Source organism: Eurypyga helias, unplaced genomic scaffold (genome assembly GCF_000690775.1).
Source record: "Eurypyga helias isolate BGI_N326 unplaced genomic scaffold, ASM69077v1 scaffold17863, whole genome shotgun sequence".
Lineage (NCBI taxonomy): Eukaryota > Metazoa > Chordata > Aves > Eurypygiformes > Eurypygidae > Eurypyga > Eurypyga helias.
Window position 1 is genome coordinate 16,989 of NW_010242059.1, and position 22,286 is coordinate 39,274.

General features: G+C 40.9%; 1 protein-coding gene across 1 annotated transcript in view; it reads right to left on the minus strand.

Annotated features, from left to right (window-relative positions):
• The window catches only part of KIAA1598 (KIAA1598 ortholog), a gene marked incomplete at its 3' end in the record, with an annotated part of 48,340 nt that overhangs the window by 16,904 nt on the left and 9,150 nt on the right, over positions 1 to 22,286 (minus strand). Inside the window, exons 3-7 of the mRNA XM_010148965.1 lie at positions 19,970 to 20,064; positions 17,663 to 17,831; positions 13,878 to 13,975; positions 12,852 to 12,933; positions 10,268 to 10,362 (exon numbers count right to left, since the gene is read on the minus strand). Coding sequence (XP_010147267.1) covers positions 10,268 to 10,362; positions 12,852 to 12,933; positions 13,878 to 13,975; positions 17,663 to 17,831; positions 19,970 to 20,056 — 531 coding nt within the window. The remainder of the gene's footprint in view (positions 1 to 10,267; positions 10,363 to 12,851; positions 12,934 to 13,877; positions 13,976 to 17,662; positions 17,832 to 19,969; positions 20,065 to 22,286) is intronic.

Sequence of the window (22,286 nt, forward strand, 5' to 3'; positions counted from 1 at the left end):
TTTTTAATATAACTGAATTTTAAAGAAACAACAGCTGATGCAGGTTTGTGGCAAGTATTCCACCCAGTACTTTGCACAGGCACTTCAACTGAGTCCTCTTAGCAATCAGCTCTCTCTCTAGGTGTACATCCAGACCGAGAAGCCTGCTGACCGTGCTGAACTCTTAACTCACAGCGCAGCCTGCTTGACCCTGCGTGCCAAGAGGAGCCAACTGATGCGGCCTTAATGCTAATAAAACCTACAGTGAACACTTCGTTGGGCAAAGCTGTGCCATGGGGGGAGGCAATAAGGGGCTGGAGGTATTCGATGAAGAGGAAAGATGAATACGGGATCCAGTACGACACTCGGTTATAACACAAAGAAAAACAAATTTATGACAATACTCCGCTGCGGCGTGGAGCAAATGTGCACTGGACATCAGCTACTCAACCCAAAATTTTGCCAGTCAAACTAGGTGTGCCTGCATTACCTTGCACTAGTAGGGCTGTGGCACAAAGAATTCAAAGGCAAGAGAAGTTCATAATCAAAACTACTCACCCTAGTGCGCCAAGGTTTGCCTTTGTATGGCAACTCATCTAGCTGATTTAATGTTTTATCTCCTTAAATGAAACAGCATCTTTGAAACATCACACTTTAGAAAGGCCTGTAAATCACTGCTACAGAACCCAACGTTGACCTCAAAGCCTCCTGCTTTCCCGTTAAGTCAGCCAAAAGCTTTTGAACCCTGACAGAAACATCCCCCTGGAAGCCACCTCTAGCCAACATCGCAGTTCACCCACCGTGAACTTTCAAACCCAAGTGAAAACTTGGGCTCCATTTTTTTAGAATCTAAAATATAGTTTGAAGTGGTAATTCCAGATTTTTGTTCCAAGTTTCTGCCACTAAAACCAACGGAATAGAGTTGATACAGCCTGAGGGAGGAGAAAGCTGCTAAAACAAGAAGAAATCAAGTAGAGCAACCTGATGTCTTAAACTTGAGCAGATACTTTACCAAATGTACAAAATTCATATTCCCTTTATTCATGCTCCTCTGCAACATAATTTAAAGAATCCTCTTGAAGAACTTGGTGAAAACCTTTTCATTCAGAAGTGTTCACATGAAGTCTTGCACCTTCAATTAGCTTTACAAATTGCTTTCAGGACATTGCAAGTACGTTCCTGCTTACAGTATATGTGAAAGTGTCTTCACAACCACAAAATAAAACCCCTTTGTTACCTATAACTTAATGTTGCAATCAGATATATGCGAATCAGTTTCTCATGGGGAGTCCCATCCATTTCAGAAGTTACTTGTCCTTGAAACACCAGCACATTCAACATGGAAGAGACAAAACTAGACAAGATGGTTGTGGCAGATAAAGCAGAGAGAGAGCTAGTGAAGAACTGATTGCAAGGTTTGGAGAGGTTGCTCTGTGTGTTTGACATGGGACAAAAAAAAAAAAAAAAAAGACTCTTAGAAATTAATTCTAATTTAAAACAATCACTCACTGCATCAGCAGGGCAGAAACCTGACTGCCTGCACAACCCTGAATATTAATTAAAGTGACTGCTGAAAGGGCAAAACAGCTACTAACAGGATTATTTGGGCTAGGTGGAATTTAACTAATTGATGGATTAATTCTGACTTTGCCACCTGCTAGACAATTATCTGCAGAGCATCCCAATCAATGCTAGAAACGCAAGTCGATGCCAGAGGAATCTACTGAAACCGTGACTGAAACTAAGGCAGATCACTAAGGCAATAGTTTGCTCACATCTAGCATTTTCCTTCACAAAATCTCCGAGAGTTGTGCAAACCGGCTACCTGTGTTTCCCTTGTGCCTTTACAAACAGAGCTCGGAAGTGTGGGAAATCGGGGACTTGGTCACTTTCCATCAGCAGTCTGCACAAGAATTGGGGCAGGGGAAAGAGAAGGGGCTGAAATCCTGAAAATAAAAGAAGTTTTTCCCTTGACCTTAATGGGGCCACACCTCATTCTCAGACCCCTGCTCTAGCCATTACCCTACAGAGCGTTCGCTGCAGCTGTTTTTTGTTTACACCCGAGCTGAAAAAGGAATTCTTCCTCATTAAAAAAGTTAGAAAGCAACTCCGTTAGTGTCAAGTCCCTGGGAACTTTGATCCTTGTTCAAGTAGTGTTCAGGGTATTACTGGATGCTTTCCAACTAACTCCTCTCCCAGGAGCAAAACAAGGCCCAAGGAAACACCTTAATATCCATATGTTGCTACATTTCCATCTCTCTATCGTTTTGGAATTCCACTATGTGGAGTAACTTTTTAGTCCTCGCTACAGTTTGAAGGGAGAAGAATGTCTCGATACAGCAGCACTGTTATAATAAGGTAATCATTGGTTGCATAAAATAAAATAAATAACAGTGGCCAAAGCTACCCTCTAGGCATAACAAAAGGGATGTAGCAAGGCAGAGTCAAACTTGGGAAGCCTCAGCTGAGCAGTTGGCTCTGATTTCAATCCTTGGCAGCACTGCTCCATCCTCTCCAAATCCTAGTGAGAAATCAGTAAGTCATCTTTACGGAGCCATAACCCACTCATGTGCGTGTCAGAGTTTACAGGAGCTGATGCCTTTTGCATTATGTGCACCACGAAGCCTTATAGTCTTGCGTCCAGTCCTGAAATAAGTCCCCACAGAGGTCAAGGTACTTGTGTCTCCCAAACAGGCTGTTTGAAGGATTTTATGTGATGGGGCAGGGAGGAGACAGAGTTATCTCATCTGTTTATGTCTTGACAAAGCACTGAGCGACTCCAAATTCAGGAGGCACTCAGTTTTAAATATAAACCCAGGTGTGGATTTTAGTTCAATGGCTCATCAGGAAAAAAAATATTACTATTTTTAGTAGTATAGCTACTACTGTATTACTACCTTTGTAACTGCTGAACTGTGCTGCATTATCATGGACACCTAGGCTTGTGAGCTTCACCGTGTATAAATATTACAGCAGGAAACAACGTCTAGTGGGTTTTTTTTGGACACAGTTGAGAAACAGATGTTCCTTATTAAAACACATTAAGAAACACACCTATTGTTTGGACACTGACCTAGAAATGCTCTCTCTACACTCGTGCTCAATGCTGCACATCAAGCAATGATATCAGCCTTGTACAAGTTACGACGAGTGGTTTAGCGGGCTCAGGGCTGTCTGAAGCGTTACTCAGGGAAAAAAGCTCCAACAAATAAACGGGTTCTGCAGTTAGGACAATATCCAGAAAACTTACTTCAGCACACGCTTAATTTTAAGCGCATGTGGCATCACTCTGACCCCAAAATTTTGTATCTCGTGCTTACATTCTTCCCAACCCGGGAACTGCTTATATAACCGTCACGTGATGTCAGACAGAAGATGACCCAAATTGCCAATACCAAGGGCATGGAGGGCACAGGACAAGACTCTCTTTAACAGAAACGTGATGTATGGCAAACCAAAGTGATGCATTTTTGGCAATGAGCTGTGACCTGCACCGACTTCCTCCTTCAGAGGAGCCAAAGACTAAGCCTAGGTGGATTCTCAAACTGCCACAGAAAACTCAGCAACCTGATCATGAAAAAAGGGCATATGCATAGTAACGGGCAGCCAACTGTCACTCCACTCTCAATAGATGATTTGTAATATTTTATGGTTAATAGATTTTGTTAAGACCTACATCATTTTTAGACTAATAGAGATACAATATCGTTGCTTTAATTATGTGGCTAATTGCCAGACAACTTCTGAAGGAACTATTTCTAAAGAGCTATAAGATGTAGCATTAGTAAGTTCTGTGGTTCAAAAGAAGAGGTCTAATTTACGCAGAATGGGGGAACTGGAGTAGATGAATTAACCCCATTTCTTGTCCATCATTTGCTTCTCACCACAGAGGTGGTTGGAGCATGTATTTTGAGTGTGAGACAACTGAATCCCCATCAGCATTTTGACTTCCTTAAAAACACAGTATTATTTATTTTACCAGCCCGTTCTGTACAAAAGGATTTGTCAAACTACAGCCCCCAGTCTTCCCTCATGAAGCACAGCTGCCCAAGGCCCAGACTAAAGGGAAGAAAAACAAATCTCTACTGCTACTTATTTCCTCATTTCCTGTAGTTAACGCTTTAGGTTTTGCCATGGTAGTAGTACAGTGGCAGATTCTAGAATGCTCACAGTCTTACAGCATTCAGACACCATCTAATATATTCAGAAATAGATGATGTACCACATGAAAAAGGAGTAAACCTCTCCACCTTTTTTATTTCTCTATAGATTAATTGCCTGAACAAAAAAGAGAAGGGAAAAAAAAAGGGGGAGAGAGACACCAATGGGATAGTTTCCTAGAGCATACATCTGTTACCATTTCCCAAGCCTGTTCCCGGGAAAAGGCTTGATGAAACATATTAGTGTTACATCATGCTTCAAAAGTGGTAACATTCAAGCTCAGGAGAATTCAAGTACTAACCACTTTTCATGTCTCTTTAATTACTATTGCCAGTTCAGTCAGCTGGACTGCAAATTAATTATCTTCACATACCAGTTGCCGTTGAACTATCCTTGGTAATGCACGGAGTGCGGTACTTGTAAGCACAGAGTCACTCCCTGAGTGCTGGCTTTGCAGTATCCTCTCACAGATGTAGCGCATTAATGCAAAAGTCCTCACAAATTAACCCAAAAGGTCACAAATGCATCTGAGAAAGAGTTCTTTGGGAGCTCATGTCATCGAGACAACCAAATCCATTGCACACAACCTCCTGAGTAGTGCAGACATCTGTTAAGAACGACAATCATTTTTCCTAGGTCTTATAAAATGATGGCCACCTTTCTTCTCTCACCAAGGGAAGAGTCAGTCCCAGATGAAGCAATGCCAGCTGAGCGCTGGCCCAGGTACAGGATGAAGGCATTTGGAGGTAAACCAGTTAAATGCAAACATGTTGTTGTGTAAGTCACTTAGGAACACAGACATAAGTATAGTATGCTGGTTTAATGCATCCCTAAGTACTGAGAATTGGAGGGAAAGTCAAGGAGAAGATGAACGAAGCACATTACAGATTCACTTTATTTTTTTAACCCATCCCAATCACAGCTCCTTTGAATGTAGCCTGTCAACCTCTCAAACCACAAACTATTCTACAGATAACCATAAGGCACTTGGGAAACCCTTCATTTTTTTCCAGTTGTGTGTTTTGAGAAAAAGCCTCTTCTAGCCTCAAAAGCGAGAGGAACCCCAACAAACCTCCTCAGCAGTTTGACCCTTCATTTCTATTTATCCACAACAGAGAGGCAGAAAATCAACACCTCAATGCTAACTTTGGGAGCAGCTGCCTCTTCTCCAGGAGGTTTCCTGAGTAACTTTAGGTGCAGGGGTTGTCTCCATGCCAGCACACACGACAGTAATAAACTGTTCACTTTACAAAATATTGTTGCAAGACAGGATGTATGCTTAATAAACCATTTATGCCAGATTATTTTGTTAAACTCCCGGGATTTTTACATCGCTAAGACTTTCAATTTGCTTCTCTCACTGTTCCTCCCCTTTTGGCTTGCTTTGGCTGTATGCATTGTATTTTGCTCATCTTTGTGGAAGAATGTTTTTCAGGGCTAGCCTCTATATTATTGCGATGGCCTTCAAGATACTCTCTGCCTTCCTTTGTTTTCTTATAAACTGCTCCACAAAGAGCTGAGAGATCTTAAAGTGTCTCTTAAAACATTACACTAGAATTCTGGTTAAGCTTGCCAAGATTCCTGTGTTAACAACCCTGTTTTATTCAGGTAGGTACAGATTTTTCCATGCCCCCGCCCCTTACACACTCTATTTATTTAGTTCTTTTATGCAGATTCCTGTACCTTTCACAATGGATTGTGACTCACTTCAAACCCTCTTTCTTTTTCCTTCCCCCTCTCCACACCACGGCTGACAATATTTACTCAGTTTCTTTAGAACCTCTAAAGAGCACGAATTCTAATGTTTGAAGTTGGATCATTTTTGATTAATTAAATATATATTATGGTGGTGCCAGCAGCATGACTATAATTAAAGCTGTATTGGATTTTTTTTTTTAATCAAAAGCTCTGATTTTCAAGTGTTCGCTCACTCCTATATGTGCCTGCTCCCTCCCTCTCTCGCTCCTTTTCTTGCCTCTCCCCCCATCTGTGTTCGCTTCTGCACACACGCTCACCCACCCATTATCTCTCACACCTGCACTCCCAATTGTGCACGTCCTGTGGCAAATCCTCCTCCCTTGTCAGAAGGGCAGGATGCAAAGGGAATCACTTTGAAGACCAGTCACTCATCTGGTCTCCTCCCATCGCAACCACAGTGCAACCCCAGGAGGGCAAAGCTAAAAGATGAAGCCACGCTCTCGAGAAAGGAGTTCATCTAAATACCTGGGCCAACTTCCCCCGTCACAGCAAGCTTCAGATCCCTTGGCCCCTTAGAAAGACAACGTGTCCACCAGAAAGCAAGGCCCTTCACAGGCAGTTAAGTCCACGTAAGTCAGCTAAAAGACACATCTAGGCTGTTTAAGATGTCACAGACAGCAATACGAAACAGAAAAGCGTGCTGCTCTGAAGTCTATGCCGTGGTGACACCCACGTTACCCGGAGCCTGGTTCCTTTCTCCAAGTGCTCCAAACAAGCCAAGCACAAAGCACTGACCATGCAGCGTTGCCTTTACTCAAAGCTATTCCTCCTCTCAAGGCTGCACAGCTTATCACAACCAACTGCTGGGGCTTCCGCCACACTCAAGCGAAAATCCAGCAAGATCTTTTGGTTTTTTCAAGAAACATTATACAAGAATGGAGAAAAATGTGGCTGATGAAAAAAAGCAGGAAATCCCTGCACATTCTCACCGTAGTCCGAAGAGCTCCTGTGAGCACATTCTAGAAACCTCAGCTCTCCAAACACAGCTGCAACCCTGCGGGATGATCCATGCGAGAGGACGCTCATACAACCTCCCCCGAGCACAAAGCTTCACTGTTGTGGGTGCAGTGGTGGGCCAGACCTGCCCCTCCGACGTCCCAGGTCACTGAAGGGACACCATCAGTGTGAAACCAGGCCAGTGATAACACAATTTTAAGGCACTCTGAAATGCAACAAGTTCCCCAGACACAACTGAGCATTTGTTGCCTTTGATGTCACACGCTCCTGTGTTTTAAAAAACGTTCCGAAAGTCCTTCTGAAGAACACGCTACAAAAGGCAGAGAAGTAGGTACACAAAAGGAAGACTAAGGCAGGCCTGAAGCTCACTGCTGCAACAACTCTGTTTTGGACTGGAGAACCTCATGGAATGCAAAGCCTCACCAGAAAAGATACGCTGTCGATCTGCAACAGGGGCCCACATTTTCAGAAGAGACAACTACTAAATAATGACTAAACCCAAGAAGCACTTGTTTGCAAATAATCAGCATTTCTTTGGCATTGTACTTAACAGTTTGCTTGTCAGTTTGGTATTCAAATACAAAAAGTATTCGTTAAATATCGTCTTTCAAAATGCATAGGTGTCTGAGTATGGGAGTTATGAATCTAAACAAAAGCAAGATTCTGGGCCCAGAGTATCAGACTACACTCTCTTATGATCTGAAAAGCAGCTTAGCTGCACACTTGTAAATTACTCATTCCTGAGAATTGGTAAGACCTTTCCATACCATCTTCTGTTGTCAGGTAATGAACAGAAGAACATAATTGTTCTGTATTTTGGAAGATAAAACAAAGCAGTAGTAGGAGATGCAGGACACATACTGCAATAATGCATGCTAAATGAACATGCTTAACATGCTTAGAAATCAGATTTCTGAAAATAAGTTTGGCAGATATTACAGTCAATGGTACCATCAATAAAACAATAATGCCTGCACATCTCAGAAGGTTTTAAAAAAGTTGTGTTATAAAAGTAACATAAAAGTATTGGTAATGAACAAACTGAGATTTCCTAACATTTGAAAATAGTTGCATGAAGTTATGTATGTTATAACACAGACTGGTAATAGAATTGAAAAAACACCAAATTAATACTTTCTAAACATAGGCAGTATTTTGTTTAACACCTTTTGGTCACTAATAAATGCCTCTGTCTTTAATATATTCAAATGGAATTTGTAGATCTCACTTTTATTTCTGAAAAACCACAGTAAGCTTTTGATCAAAATGACAGTGAAGCCACGGCAAAGGGAGGTGCCCAGTTCTGCTCAGGAGAGGAATTTGGGCTCCATCCCACAAAGCTCTGTAAAAGTGGAGTTTGGAGGAGGCTGCATGTGCAACCTCTGATTTCAGAAATCACTCCTCGAGTGATTTCTCTCCCATATCTCTTGACTTTAGCAGCATCCTGAAAAGCCCATCTCCATACTTAAAATTTGGGAGTTAACAGGACATTTTAATGATTAGTAAATAATTTTCATTTCTACCATTTCTTATTCCCTGGGGGGTGGGAGTAGAACATGTCAGCTGCTTTAGCTTTGCCTTAAGTATAGTTACATTTTCAACACGTGGCAGAGATACTGACAAGAGGCAGGAGACTGCAGGTATGTGTATATATACAAGTTACATAAATTCAAATTTACTTCAATTACACACTGACTCATCGAATGATTGAAGCTTCAGTAGTGGAACTGATAACCTAAAGCTAGGTTATACCATATACCTGAATGAAAGAGAATCTGCCAAAGCTTAATATAGCTGAATTTGCAAATACCTTTCTCCTTTAGGGGGAGCACCCAACCCTGTTACCCAAATGCAAATTTTCCTATTAACAGAAAGAGGAATCGATCTGTACCTAGAAGTTAATAGTTTCTGCCAAGTTATCTCCTTCAATGGGTTTCCCAAAGGGTCAACGGGGTGACCTTGCAAAGGAAAGAACAGAAAAGAGTGGCAAAAGGTGGAATGAGGAGAAAGAACCAGTCCCCTTGGCCCAGGTGCCCTGAAGTTCTCCAACCTTTGTAGAGGGCCCAGAGAAAGAGCTTTCAGGCGTGAGAGTGCGAGTGCAAGCAACAGCAGGGTCAGGTTCTTCACCCCTAGCTTCCAGATTTTCAAATTACTTTACAGTTTATCTCAAACCACTCAAAATTTATTTTGTTTAAAATGTTGCTATATGATTCTGCTCATATCCAAAACACTCAAACACCCAGCAAAAACCCCACAAGACTAACAGAATGCAGTAAGCCACTTCACTGTTCTCCATACAAGCTCAAAATGCCTATATGCCCTCGCTTGCAATCACCGACTGAATGCAGCTGGATGTGCAGGATTTATCCAATATATTTCTTCTTTTTTTGAGAGAGAGAGAAACAGCAGCAAAGACAAAAAGCAAGAGAGCTCTCAACTCGGACAAAGCTGACCTCCGGAAGGCCAAATACCTGCTTGCTGGGAGCCCTGCTTTCAAAATCTAAAATCCACTTCGTATCAGATGTTTCCCTTATTTACAGTATTGCAGTACATACTGATGACTCAGGTAATTTTGACATATAATGGCTTTCTTTAAACCTGAGCCCCCTGAAAAATGATTACTTGGGAAGCCCAAATTTTATTAAAGAAAATACTGATGCATAGCTTTGGACAGAAGAGCTCAAAAATGTAACACAAGCACAGAGCTCTCAAAATCCAGAGTGCAAACAGAAAAAGCACATGAGAAAAAACCAAACCAAACCAAACACAAACTCATGATTTTATAGGGCTTCAGTCCATCAACAGAATGAAACAGTTTGTTAGCATTTTCTAAGGCAAACATTCCCAGTCACAAGCCATCAGAGCAACCACCAGCCATTCTATAATGTTACCCAATAACTCATTTTCCTCTTTGGGTGTTTATACCATTTCTGGAACATGGAAACACTTTTTTTCAGCTTGCATGCTCCCCGCACTAGGTTATTCAAAACGTGTATGTTAAATAGCACAAATCTCAACTGATATCCTATTTTGTAACACTTCTTTTTCAGTAAAAACACAGTGCTTCAAAATTATGTCACTAGAAGGGCAGCTACTCCTTCCCAGACTCAACCACCACATATACCACACTGAAACATCGGGGCTGACTAAGCCCATTACGAATTTAAAGCCTCACTTTAAAAGAGGAAAGAGGTAAGATTGCATGGATCATTCTGAAATGCTTTATACATGCTACTGAAAGAGTAAACTCATTTTACGGATAAAGTACAGATGCTGGCGAAGTAGTATGTGGACATTCAAAGACATCTTTTGTACCAGAGCTGGGAACTGAAATCAAGTCATCTAAGCTTGTAGGTTTTTGATCAGCTGCAATGTCTTCATTTTACAAAACCCCTCTTTCTTGAGTACTCACCTCTTGTGCAAATGACTCCGCTTTCTTCCGCAGGTTCTTTTCCAGTTCAAAGTTTACATGAAGCTCTTCATATTCCTCTACTGCCAGAACAGACACTGTTCATAAGAATAAAACAAGATCAGAAGCAAAAGTGGAATGGATCAAAATAAGGTGAAAGCACTGCTTGATTTACCCAGATAAGCTGTTATTCCACACCATCATGAATCCCTGAATGAAGGTATAACTTAGCTTTACATTTCCACATATGGTCCCCTGTGCAATATTTGTTCTGTTTTCTCTAAGTCTCACTATATAAAAACGCACAATTACTGATCTTCTGAACAGAGTAATACTTCTCCCTCCCAGACCCAAAACTCCAGTAACAAGTAGCATAGACTGTTATTCGTCTCTTTGGGTGCAAGCAATCAATGCCTCAAGAGAGCCGTGCTGAACCTATCAAAGATTACTATGTTATTTTGGAGGCACCTGTATTTGCCTGCCTGGTTGGAGTGAGGTTTCATGGGTCCCTTTACAACAGAGATTTAAAGGAGCCTCAAGAAAACAGTGCAATTTTGCATTGCCCATATTTAAATTATGCTCCCAAAAGCCAGGCTTATATGGGTGGCTAAAGCTAACCATGGGGCCTGCTTCCCCAAACCATTCTGAGCAGGCCTCAATCCAGGACACCAAGCATCATTTACATCATCACGTACCCAAGTATCATTTATGTTTATCATGTCTCAGTGAACACTCACTTAAGCTTTAGCTCTTACTGGCTGAAGGCTAGTTTGCAGGATGACACTGGATTTCTAACACTGTCCTACATAAGTTCCTTGCTTCTTTGGAGACAAGCATAATGTTTTTTAAAGCTACATACAGCGAGCAGTACTTCAGAGAGTGGGATCCACATCCCAGACCACCTGACCCTCAAAGTTATGTTAACTTAAAAAAAAACCAAAACAAAAACAACCAACAACAAAGAAACCCTAAACAACCAACACACTAGAAAGATGCAAGGTAAATTCACTGACTCTGACTGAAACACGTTGATCACACAGCCCCAAGACAGTACCACTTAGACATAAGATACAGCAGGTATTGCAGAGATACTCTGGTAGCTCATTTCAGGCATACAAAAAAATCTTGCTTTATGCTGCCTGTGCATTAGGACCTAAGCTGGTATAACTCCTCCTTCCTGGAAAACAGGGAAATGGGAAACAAGGGGTTGTTCTTTTTTTGATTGTGCTTATAAAGAAAGAAAACATTTCAGAAACATTTGATCTGCCACACTACCCCATCAAAACCTTCTTCAAGCTGGTCTCTCTCATCAACCTATCCAAAGTTTGGTGTTAAGGTAAGGCACTGTCCCACTGGACAGAAAAGGAAAAACAGAGAAAATAACTTCCCACTAAAAGTTCATACATGTCTCCATAATTCAAAACTCAGCTGTTTCCTTGAAAACATGGACTGATTTTGTGTAAGTTTTCTAAAGAAAAAGAGAATATTATTGGCAGAAGGCCATGGCATGATTGGAGTCTTCCTTATACCAAAGACTGCACTTTTCTTCTCTACTTCCACTGTTTTCCTGAAGCTATTTCCACAGGCCCTTCCGTGCGAAAGCAGCAGCCCTGGATGTTCCATTCTCTGGCTAGCAAACGTTTCAGGATTCCTGGGAGGGTCTTAAGAGATTTGTATTTTTTCCTCCCTAGATAAGCAAGACACAGCTGCAGAGGAACAACTTGAAGAGAAATCAGAAACTGGGAGTGCGGCTGAGGACCTCCAGGATGTATTGTTAAGGTGCTGCTGAAGACATACCTGAGTGCCTTTGGTAGGTTGAAAAAGTAATGCGTCAAGACCGACAGGCATTACAGGCCAGACCCATTGTCTTCCATTTCAGGAAAATGTGAAATGGCCAAGGACACTTTTAACCAAACAGTTTTTAACTTTACAAGACTAAATAACCAACAGGAGAAAAGGGCACAGTAATGCAAGGCACTAAAGTCTCTAACCTCCCCTCAGAATTACTTTTGGGTCAACTACTTCTCATGTTGAAGCACTCACCTCCATTAAGGAAAAGGAGCCCGACCTCTTTCTAGACTTTCCCTGCCCTGATTTTACCTCTCATCTCTTCCCAGTAAAGGATAGTGTCTGCCTTCCTTCCATAACCTGGAAATGCTTTTTATCTCATTTCCAGCACTCGCATTTTTCCCATCATCTTGTGAACGTACAAGTTGCTCACAAGGTATTGAGAATTATTAGCTGTCTCCCAGCTAAAAGGAAGGTGATGTAATGATTTACATCAAGGAGATTAAGGCTCAAACTCTGTGAAGGACTGCCTTCTTGTCCCAGCTTGCCAGTTGTGCCACAAAGCAGTAACTTTTCCTATTCTCACATGCAACCTCCTATTTGCACTGTCACATTTTCCTAGACTACAGACAGTCTGGAACAGTCCATGTGTTTATGCAGTGCCTGCAGCAATAAGGCCATGTCAGATCTGGACCACAGCCGCTGTTCTGTAACCTACTCTTTGTACTACAGCATAAAAGCTCTGAAACTTCTGCAAAGGATATAGCAAACTGTTAGAGAACCTGCTGAGACCACACACCTCTGTTGCATTTCTCCAGCAGTTTTTGCTGCTTACTAACTTCTGTTGTCAAAACGGCCTTCTCTTCTTTCACTTTATTCACCTAGAAAAGATCAAAAATAAGAGTATTTTAGTTAGTGACATAAGGCATATAACAACACATAAAGCAAGCAATGTTTTCGTTCAGTAATTCTGTTTCTTAGGTTTGATCTTAGGGCTCCCAGTGGGATGAGAAGCAGTTACCACAACTTACAGACCCCGTAACAGACGGCATTAAAGGGTTATCAACTAGTCCATCACCTGGGGCTCCTGTGGCCCATCCTCAAAACACGTACCAGTCACAGCTGCAAATGTAACATCCTTGGAACCTTTCAAGACAAGGCGCCACAGCACCTGCTTGAAGAGTTACTAGCTTGCCCTTGACTGTTTGCATTTTAATATAGCCAGACTGCTGTTTTCCCTTTTTTTTCCTGGGCTCTGGTTATTGTCCAAGAGCTGTCAGCTGTGTCTTTCTGAATGCAAGCGTTGCATAGACAGGAAGAGCCACTAAGTCCTGATTTGCATCAGTACATGGCTTATCCAGTTTTAAACTCTGCTGGCTCAAAAAGCCAATTTGCTGGTCTAATTACCATGACAGGGCACTGCCAATGGCCAAACTCATGGATATGCTCAATGAAGTAGCACCAGTGATTAAACTGGACATTCTCCAGAAGTATTTCTTGCACATTCACAGGTTCAAGGAAATCAAAAAAAGTCCTGTAGACTGTGACGGGTGAGGGGCTGTCAGGAAGTGGAGATGAGAGTTATAATATGGGCATTAGAACAGACCATGAAAAGTCATGTGCCAGCAACAGCAGACGGGGCTCTGACGTAGAAGGCCCCTCCTAGGCATATGTCCTAAGCGGCCCACAGTATGGGCAGGCTGGCAGGACATGCGATTAGACAGTATTCAATTAACTTCACAACTGAGCGTTTTTAGCAAAATTAGATACAAAAAGTACTGACTACACACTAACGTGGTCTCGCCTTCCATGGTACAATACATACTTCTTCAATTACTTCTACAAGTTTGCACCTCAGGTTTTCCAGTTCAATGGCTAAGGTCTTCTTTTCCTCATGAACAGCTATGATTTGATCTCGCAGCTCTACAGTTTGAGGAAAGAAATGAAAAATATGTTTTATTCTTGGATGAAAACAACAAAGGAAATGTCATGGCGATGCAAGTACAATAAAGCACGAAACACCTGAACTGCATACGAAGCACCAGCAGTATTCAAAGTACTTCCTCAATAATTTAGGAACTTGGGTAAGTGTCAAGTAACAGTTCTGCAACTAGGCCACGGTTTCAGATTTACCCCACTGGGGTAAGCTGCCTCATTCAGTACTGCCGGCTTTATTTGCATGCTGAATGATTCATTTCCTGCTCTAACGGGGCCCATCCTGCCACCACAGAGTATCCTCAGTCCTACTCAGGAGACTGTCACATCACAGAGACTCTGGTACGGAGGTAGTAGAAAGCCATTTTTAATAGGCGTCCTTTAAAACAAATTAATGCACTTCAATTCTTTTTGGATCATGAGTTTTTGTCACAAGGGAAATAAACAAAACAACAGGCAGTTAATACTTGGAAGGTTTTCACTGAAGAAATTGTCCTGAACAGCTGCCAATTTATAGTCTTTGTAACATTATGTGAACAGAGCCAGAATATAACCTTTACTGATGGAAGAGCTAATGCTTGTAATTTTCTCCTCAGAATTTTTGTTCCTTAATTATCAAAATATGAAAGAAATTAAATTCACAATGGAATAAAACATTTGATTATAATCACTTCTTAACAGGAGATCAGTTTGCATACATAATATATCAAGGTATAAGTTAACATAAAAACACCACAAAAATATAGATTTATTGATATATATTAGCTTTCAGTAAGTGCTCTCATTCCCCACCTGCTTCCAGTATTTCATTGCACTGCTGTTCACTGAATAGCAGCCACGAGTTGAGAAAATTGTTGCTAATCAATTGCAGATGATGATGACATGCAGCATGTCATTCTGTTTGGTCTCACATCTTGAAAGTCTCACATGTAACCCCAGCCCCCTCCTCCCAGTTCAGGAGCCTCAGATTTATTTCCCTCCAAATTAAAGGCACACACATACTAAAGTAAATAAAAAGACTTGTTTTCCCAAAAGGTTCTTGAACCAAATTGTCTGCTTTATAGATTTGTGCTTTTCAGTGAAATTAATGGGACAAAAGGTCTCACTGAAATTTATGGTAACTGGATTAAGTCAGGTCTTACAATACATATATCAACCTCATACAGAGAAGAAAGAGTATCCATAAAACTAAATCTTTATAAATGTCCACAAGAAATATTTCTTTTCAGATACAGGGTATGCACTAAACTGCTTGACCAACACAGTTGAGTTTTCAGCTCTTGTCATATCTGAAGGACTTGTTCCTGTGTGATCTACTCTAGGGGATCCTGCTGTGGCAGGGGGGTTGGACTAGATGATGTCTAGAGGTCTCTTCCAACCCCTTCCACTCTGTGATTTGTGAAAAGCCAGGTAAAAAGAAAAAGAAAACCCAAAACCTATAAATGCATTTCAGGTACTCCTCTGAGACAACGCTACACTTTCATTAGTACTACAGCTTTACTATCACCTTTCCCTAACGTATGAGATAGCAAAAATAGAGGAAGGTATCTGAGGGGCAAAATTTAATCCCTTTGATTAAAAAAACTCTCATTTATTAAAGAGCCTCAGATTGTACTACCTTATTTGTATATCCTTACGGAAAAGTGGTGGGAGGGAAGGAATCATTCCAAGAAACATCCAGTATTTTGTTGAATGGTGAGAAGGCTAAGAGACTTCCAACGTTCCCAGCACAAAACATAACTGCTTGGAATCATAAACATGCACAGACAGGCAGATTTCACCCTGGGCAACACCACAAAGCGTTAAGGGGAATTTTGAAAACACATCTTTCATTGCATATGGCCTTTCACTTCACAGGTAATCCAAGATGTAGCTTCAGGTTTTTCCCTGAAGATAAATGCCACGCCGCTTGGCTTAGGCTAGGGACACAGCCCCAGCACTGCCTCTTGGTATGTGTTGTCAGATCCCTCTGCTACCATACACACACACACGTTTCTCTCCAGGCACTAGGATGGAATATCATCTCCTGTAGCAAATGGGATGCCAGTGCTTTTAAAAATACTCAGCCCTTATAAAAGTAAGGTTATTAACATTTAATAATAAGGCCAGAGAGAGAAGCCAAAGCCTAAACCCTTTACAAGATGCCACATTTCCTTTTTTAATGACTTCTTCATCAAGACAGAAAGCATATACATCAGAGCTCTTGAAATATTCCTCTCATTTGACCCTGCTACCCTCCTAACCACGTTCTCTGATCTGCAGCCAGAGTTTTTGCTCTCTTTAAATGTATCCTTGACATCTTTCTCCAATAAAAGACAGAAGGAACTCCAGACTTATTTCAGATTCAGATGGGTTGCATGGTGTGGATCACACCATTCTCTGCCTCTGTTTCTGCATCTAGAGGATGGAAAAGTGCGTATTATAAAAGGGTACTATGACACCTTATTTCTTGGGTGGGATATTTTTAAAGTATTTTTACAACACGCATTCTTTTTCCTCAGTGATACTTTGTACCGCTTAATTGAGGCTGCTGCATTCAAACAGAAAACAATTAACAAGGTCAGGCTGACAGTTTAGGAAAGCTGTACTTAGACAACATTGCTATTGTAACTTACTATCAGAAAAAAGTCAAAGCTTTTTTTTTTTTTTTTTTTGTTTAAAGTGAACCACTTCATCTCCCTGTCACCAACTGCAGAATGTGGACATTCCCCTTTTATGGATACTATGATATAACATATAGAATCATGATACTTTTCATCAGGGTTAGATGAGAAAGGTAGGCAGATTTTGGATTACAAAAATTTGAATTGCCTTTCAAAAAAAGAATCAGAAATTTCTTAATAAAGCACAGATTTCTCTTATCAATGTATTTCCATTTCCCAAGCTTTGCTGTTTTACCAGTACAACCATCCCTTTTTAAGTTGCTTGTTTGATAATAGTTCTGGAATATGAATGAAGTTGAAACATATGAACTTTTTACAAGGGCCTGTAGTGACAGGACAAGGGGTAACGGGTTTAAATTGAAAAGTGGGGAGATTTAGATTAGATATCAGGAAGAAGTTCTTCCCGGAAAGGGTGGTGAAGCACTGGCACAGGTTGCCCAGAGAAGCTGTGGATGCCCCATCCCTGGAAGTGTTCAAGGCCAGGCTTGATGAGGCTTTGAGCAACCTGATCTAGTGGAAGGTGTCCCTGCCCATGGCAGGGGGGTTGGAACTAGATGATCTTTAAGGTCCCTTCCAACCCAAACCATTTTGTGATTCTATAATATAAAGGTAAATAAAGGAAACAGAAATGGAGAGTTCTGTCTTTTTTGAAATAGTGACATTGCAGTTAAAGCAATACCAAGGTGACCTTGTCCTTCTGCTTAACTTTTACTTTGTTAAGGATCTAAAGAAATATTCCTTTTACCGACTCAGTAACACTGAACACTTAACTGTGCAGACCTCATTTTCCTATTGCATTCTAACTTACTTTGTAGCCTGTATATTCACCAGATTCATCATTCAGCACCACCACAAGACCACCATCTTCTTACAGTCTTTCCTGGAAATCCTTTGATGACTACTCTCACAAGCACAACTCAGAGTCAGATGGATCTCTGGTCCAAACCAATACTGCCATTCTTTAGACAACTTCTGCCTTGTATGGTGGTGTAGGCTCAGCAACAACACTCACCTTTTATTTGCTGCTGACAATGCACAGAATTGCATGATCCAGAGTTAGCTTCTGTATCTGTGGATGAATCATCCTCATCAATGTTAATCTCTTCAGTGATAATTTCTGGGCCCAGTTTTGCCATATAAAGCATACTAATTCTTTTCAAGGTCTTATTCTCTTTGTTCAGCTGAAAGTTGAGAAGCACAAACAGTAAGAAGCTACTTAGTCTGTCTTTAAGCTGCTGTGCAAGGAAAAAAAAAATTCAACCGTATTTTTCTTCTCCCTTATCATTAAAAGATCTATTAAACAAAGACAACAAAGTAACATCAGATTAAATGCTCCATTCAACATTAAAATGGTCTGAAGATGGGATGCTTGTCCTCTTTATCCTCTGAGGAGGCTTGAATTCGACATGATGCTTCATCCATGCCCTTCTTTCCTCTCTGGCACTTCTGACTAATAAATACCCTGTGTAGGTTCAAATCAAATCAAATCAACTATCAAGCTTACTTAACGCTACGCATTCTTTCTGATAGCTGCTTCAGCTCCTTACCCTTAAGCATGTACCAGCATCAACAGGAGCCCTAAATGAATGACCTGAAGAAGGGCTTGTGCTCCTGAAAGCTCGTCTGGTTTTGCCAGCTCTATCAATTGGCCAAATAAAAACTCTTACCTCCTCCTATGCCTTCATTTTGCTTATAAACTGCAAACACCACAACTAGTATACTCCCAACCACGGCAGAATTACCTCATAATCCTTTTGAATTATTTTCAATTCTCAGCAATTATTACTGTAGAGTCAGTATGCGAGATGAAAGCCATACCACAAACCAATTCTTTCTGGGTCAAACCACAAGTCAGAAACGACCCCGGGCTGGATGCTTAAACACACGGCTGGTTGGTGGATGACACACAAGAGGTTCTGTAAGGCATCTCCATCTTGATCAAAGTGCCAGGGAAAACAGAGCAGAGATTGTTGCAAATGTTTCCCTCTCACCATTTCTTTCACTGTTTTGCATCAAGACAGCAAGCTCAGCACAGTCTCAGGGGTGTTCAGGCATATGTTGGGGTGACTGCCTACCCACCAGCCGACCATTCCCTGCATTCAGGTCTAAGAACAATGCTCAGTTTTCTACTGATGTTGTACAACACATCGAAGTCAACATGTGCTTTGGAAGTCAAATATTGACCTTGAAATAAAATGCATACTGAACAATTAGGCTGACCCTGAAGTTTTACCTATGAAATCATCTTTGATCCCCCCTTTCCTGAGCCCCCCAACTACAGGAGATTTACTCAAGAACTTCATCATCTCATTCCCAAAGAATGAAACTGAGCAAGTGGGAAGGGTGGTGTCAGGAATCTTACATAGTCAGCTCACCCCAAGAAACAAATCAGCTATGGCAAAGCAGACCCATGGGATAAAGCTAGTCTTCGAACTGCCCCTGTACGTGCATTACAGAAAAAGTGCAGAGAAGAAGAAAAGTTGTATAAATACATTCATTTTCTTACTTATATGCTGATTGTCTATCTTATAAATTCTAATATAGTGTCATTATGCAAACAATTAAGTAAATACCTCCAGAAAGTACATTGCTAATGCATCTAAATTAAAGCGATTTCTTGCTGGTATGATTTTTACCATATCTAAAGATGTACTTTGGGCAGGGGATGAGGGAAAAAAAAAGGAAAAAAAAAAAGGCAGCCAGCATTGCTAATGAAATTTGGTTCAAAATTGCTGTAATCCATTTTCTGATGAAGTGGCTCAGATGCATTTTACACAGCCAAAAATATATAACAGAGAGATAAAAACATTCTTTAGTAATAATGCACTTCTGATGAGATGGAATATAGAAAATTACACACTTGCTAAATTCATCAGACTAGACGCAATCAACAGAGCGGCGGAGGTCACCTTTCCCCTGCCCTCGCTTTGCTTTCATAAACAATCACCTGAAATGTAATGCAGTGGTTGACTTTTTCCATTTGATTTAGACACTGAAATGCTCATTATTGTTTTATATCTCACACAGGACAGTTCTAAAACTTGTTTTCCATTTAACCTAAATGCATATAAAAATTAGCTATCAAGATGCTGGTCCATGACTTACTGTTCCAAAATAGAAACTAAATTAAAATGGGTGTTTTTTTCTTTAAAGGAAGGCATTGTATTTTGCATGTCACACATGGCTTATGGTTTTTGCCACTTGAAAACAAGTTCACAGATCCACAAGATTATACGAAAACATACACGGGACATATATACAATCTCAACAAAAAAGAAAAATAAATCACATGACACGAAATCACCAAAATTCATCTCACCTTAGAAGCCAAAGCCTCAGCACTTTCACGGCACGTCTTCTCAATTTCAAGATGGTTCTGAATACAGTTTACTTCCTCAATAACCATGTGAGAAACTAGAGGAAGAGTTTAAAAATTACTCAGTATTTTCCCGCATTTGACACATGCATCCCATGATCAGAAAAATTACATCTTTTCCTGTTAACTTTCTACATAAGCATTTCAAATACAGAGAAGTATGTACCTAGATAATCTCCACGGACAGAAACTGGTTTAGACACTGAATATCTGGTTCGTTGCTTTAGGCAACTCTCTCAAGCCATGTCGGCAGCTTTGAAGGGGGAACTGGAGACCTGGGGATGAACTTATGGAAGCAGAAGGCCAGCAGGAGCCTCCCTGACCATTGTCATTCACCATCTTTATTTCATTAAGACTTGAGGAATCAGACTCAGACCACTAGGACTTTCCCTTCAGATTGCCATCAGAATCGTCTTGAAAATTTGGTATGCACCCTAGAAGACTGGAACCCCAATATTTTTAAGGAGCAAGACTAACTCAGATGTCTTACAAAGATTATTTTCAACCTTCGTGTCTTCAGGTTTATATGGTATTTTAAGTATCACCACAGTTGCTAAACACACTGCACATGAAGAGCTGCAGCACAGGCCTGGGGCAAGTGGAAATGGAGAAAGGAGTTAAGTGACCAAAGCCTCCTACAGCACAGACTCCACGGAAGTCAAAGCATTAGCACAGCACAGTTCCTTCTTCTGACCAAGGAGTTATGGAACAAATCTTACTTTGTAACACAGGATACCAACGTAAGTTAGAGGGCATTGAGGAGCATGGATGCACTCCGGTTTGCAATTCCTCTCAACTTCCAGCAGTAGGTAGGTACTTAACTAGTGCTGAAAGTCATTCTCTAAGTGACAAGCTTCAAGTCACACAGGGCATCTGGAGCAAAGCATGAAACCCAACAACAGTTTCCCATTTCCCGCACTAGCACCTTGACGCAACTCCTCTTTGGCTCCTGGCACCTCTAACTGATCCTAAGCAGCAGCCTGGACCCTAATTCTGCAAGTCACTTGTTGGTGCACATTCCTTTCCAGCCCAGTGTCAGGATTTCAAAGTGCAGAAAGGGCTATTTGCAGCCCAACAATACTTTGGAGCAGGAACAAAGCTGGAAGACTTGGAGGACTTTTTCTAGTATCTCCTTCTATTTTTGTGAAGATAAACTTTAAAAACTAGTGATTTCATACCAGTGGGCAGAAAGTCCCACTTGGCTTCTTCCAAGACTTGCCTAAATACTGAAGAGAGATTCGAGTCCTCTGATATCCGGAGGTCACCTCAATGACTACAAAACAGGACTTTTGGATAGGAAAAAGCAGGCTATTAACAAGTGTTATTTAAGCACCTTTATAGATACTTATTCAATATTAACTGATTTTTTCATTAATAATGCAGAAAACCACCAAAACATTGGAGTTTGCTGTCAAATCAGTAGCTGCACGCAAGAAAAGTTCTACAAAATATGAGCAGCCAAAAAAAAAGAGCAGGGCAGAGTACTGGAAATCTTGGTCCAAAAACTATATTCACATGAAATCTTTTAACAGCACAGCAACCTCACCTCTTTCTTTGGTTGTCTTTTTATTTCCATTTTTTTCTGACTTTGGAGAAATTATGTATTCCAAGCGTGCTGTACCAGCCGCTATATTTAAATTTGAGAGGAAAAGCTTCAGGTAGTACACGGCCATATCTCTTCTGGTTTTATTCTACCAGGCTCTGGGAGTCTGGAGCAATTAAATGCTTTGGGCAGGATGAGGGAGCAGTGGAGATACAGAGCTGCTCCCAGTTTACAGACAGGAATCTAATGGCCTCAAGCAAAGCTAAAGTTAGGAAACAAGGATTGGGCTCACATGGCAGAACTAGGGATTACTCTTGGTTCATTTAAACTTAATTAACCCGCAATTATGATTAACTCAGGGGAAAAAAATCTTTCCAAATTAAATACAAAAATATATTATTTCCTAAGTCTGTCCAAAGTTCTTATTATGTCAATATTAAAATTCATAAAGCAGCACTAAGTGGCCTGAAACATCTCTAACCTTGACAGTTTTTTTCAGGGGTAATAATAATCCGCAGCAAATGCAGGCCAACCAAAAACCACTTAACTAATTAGTAGTTGCAGTCACCGAGAAAACATGAATCAACACTGTTATTACAAGTGGCACATTTGAGTGGCATCTAATTATGACTTGATGAGCACGATACTTGCATTATCAACATTACTACTGCATCCCATCAGGGACTAAAAGCCGCTGATGGCATTGACTGCGAGAAA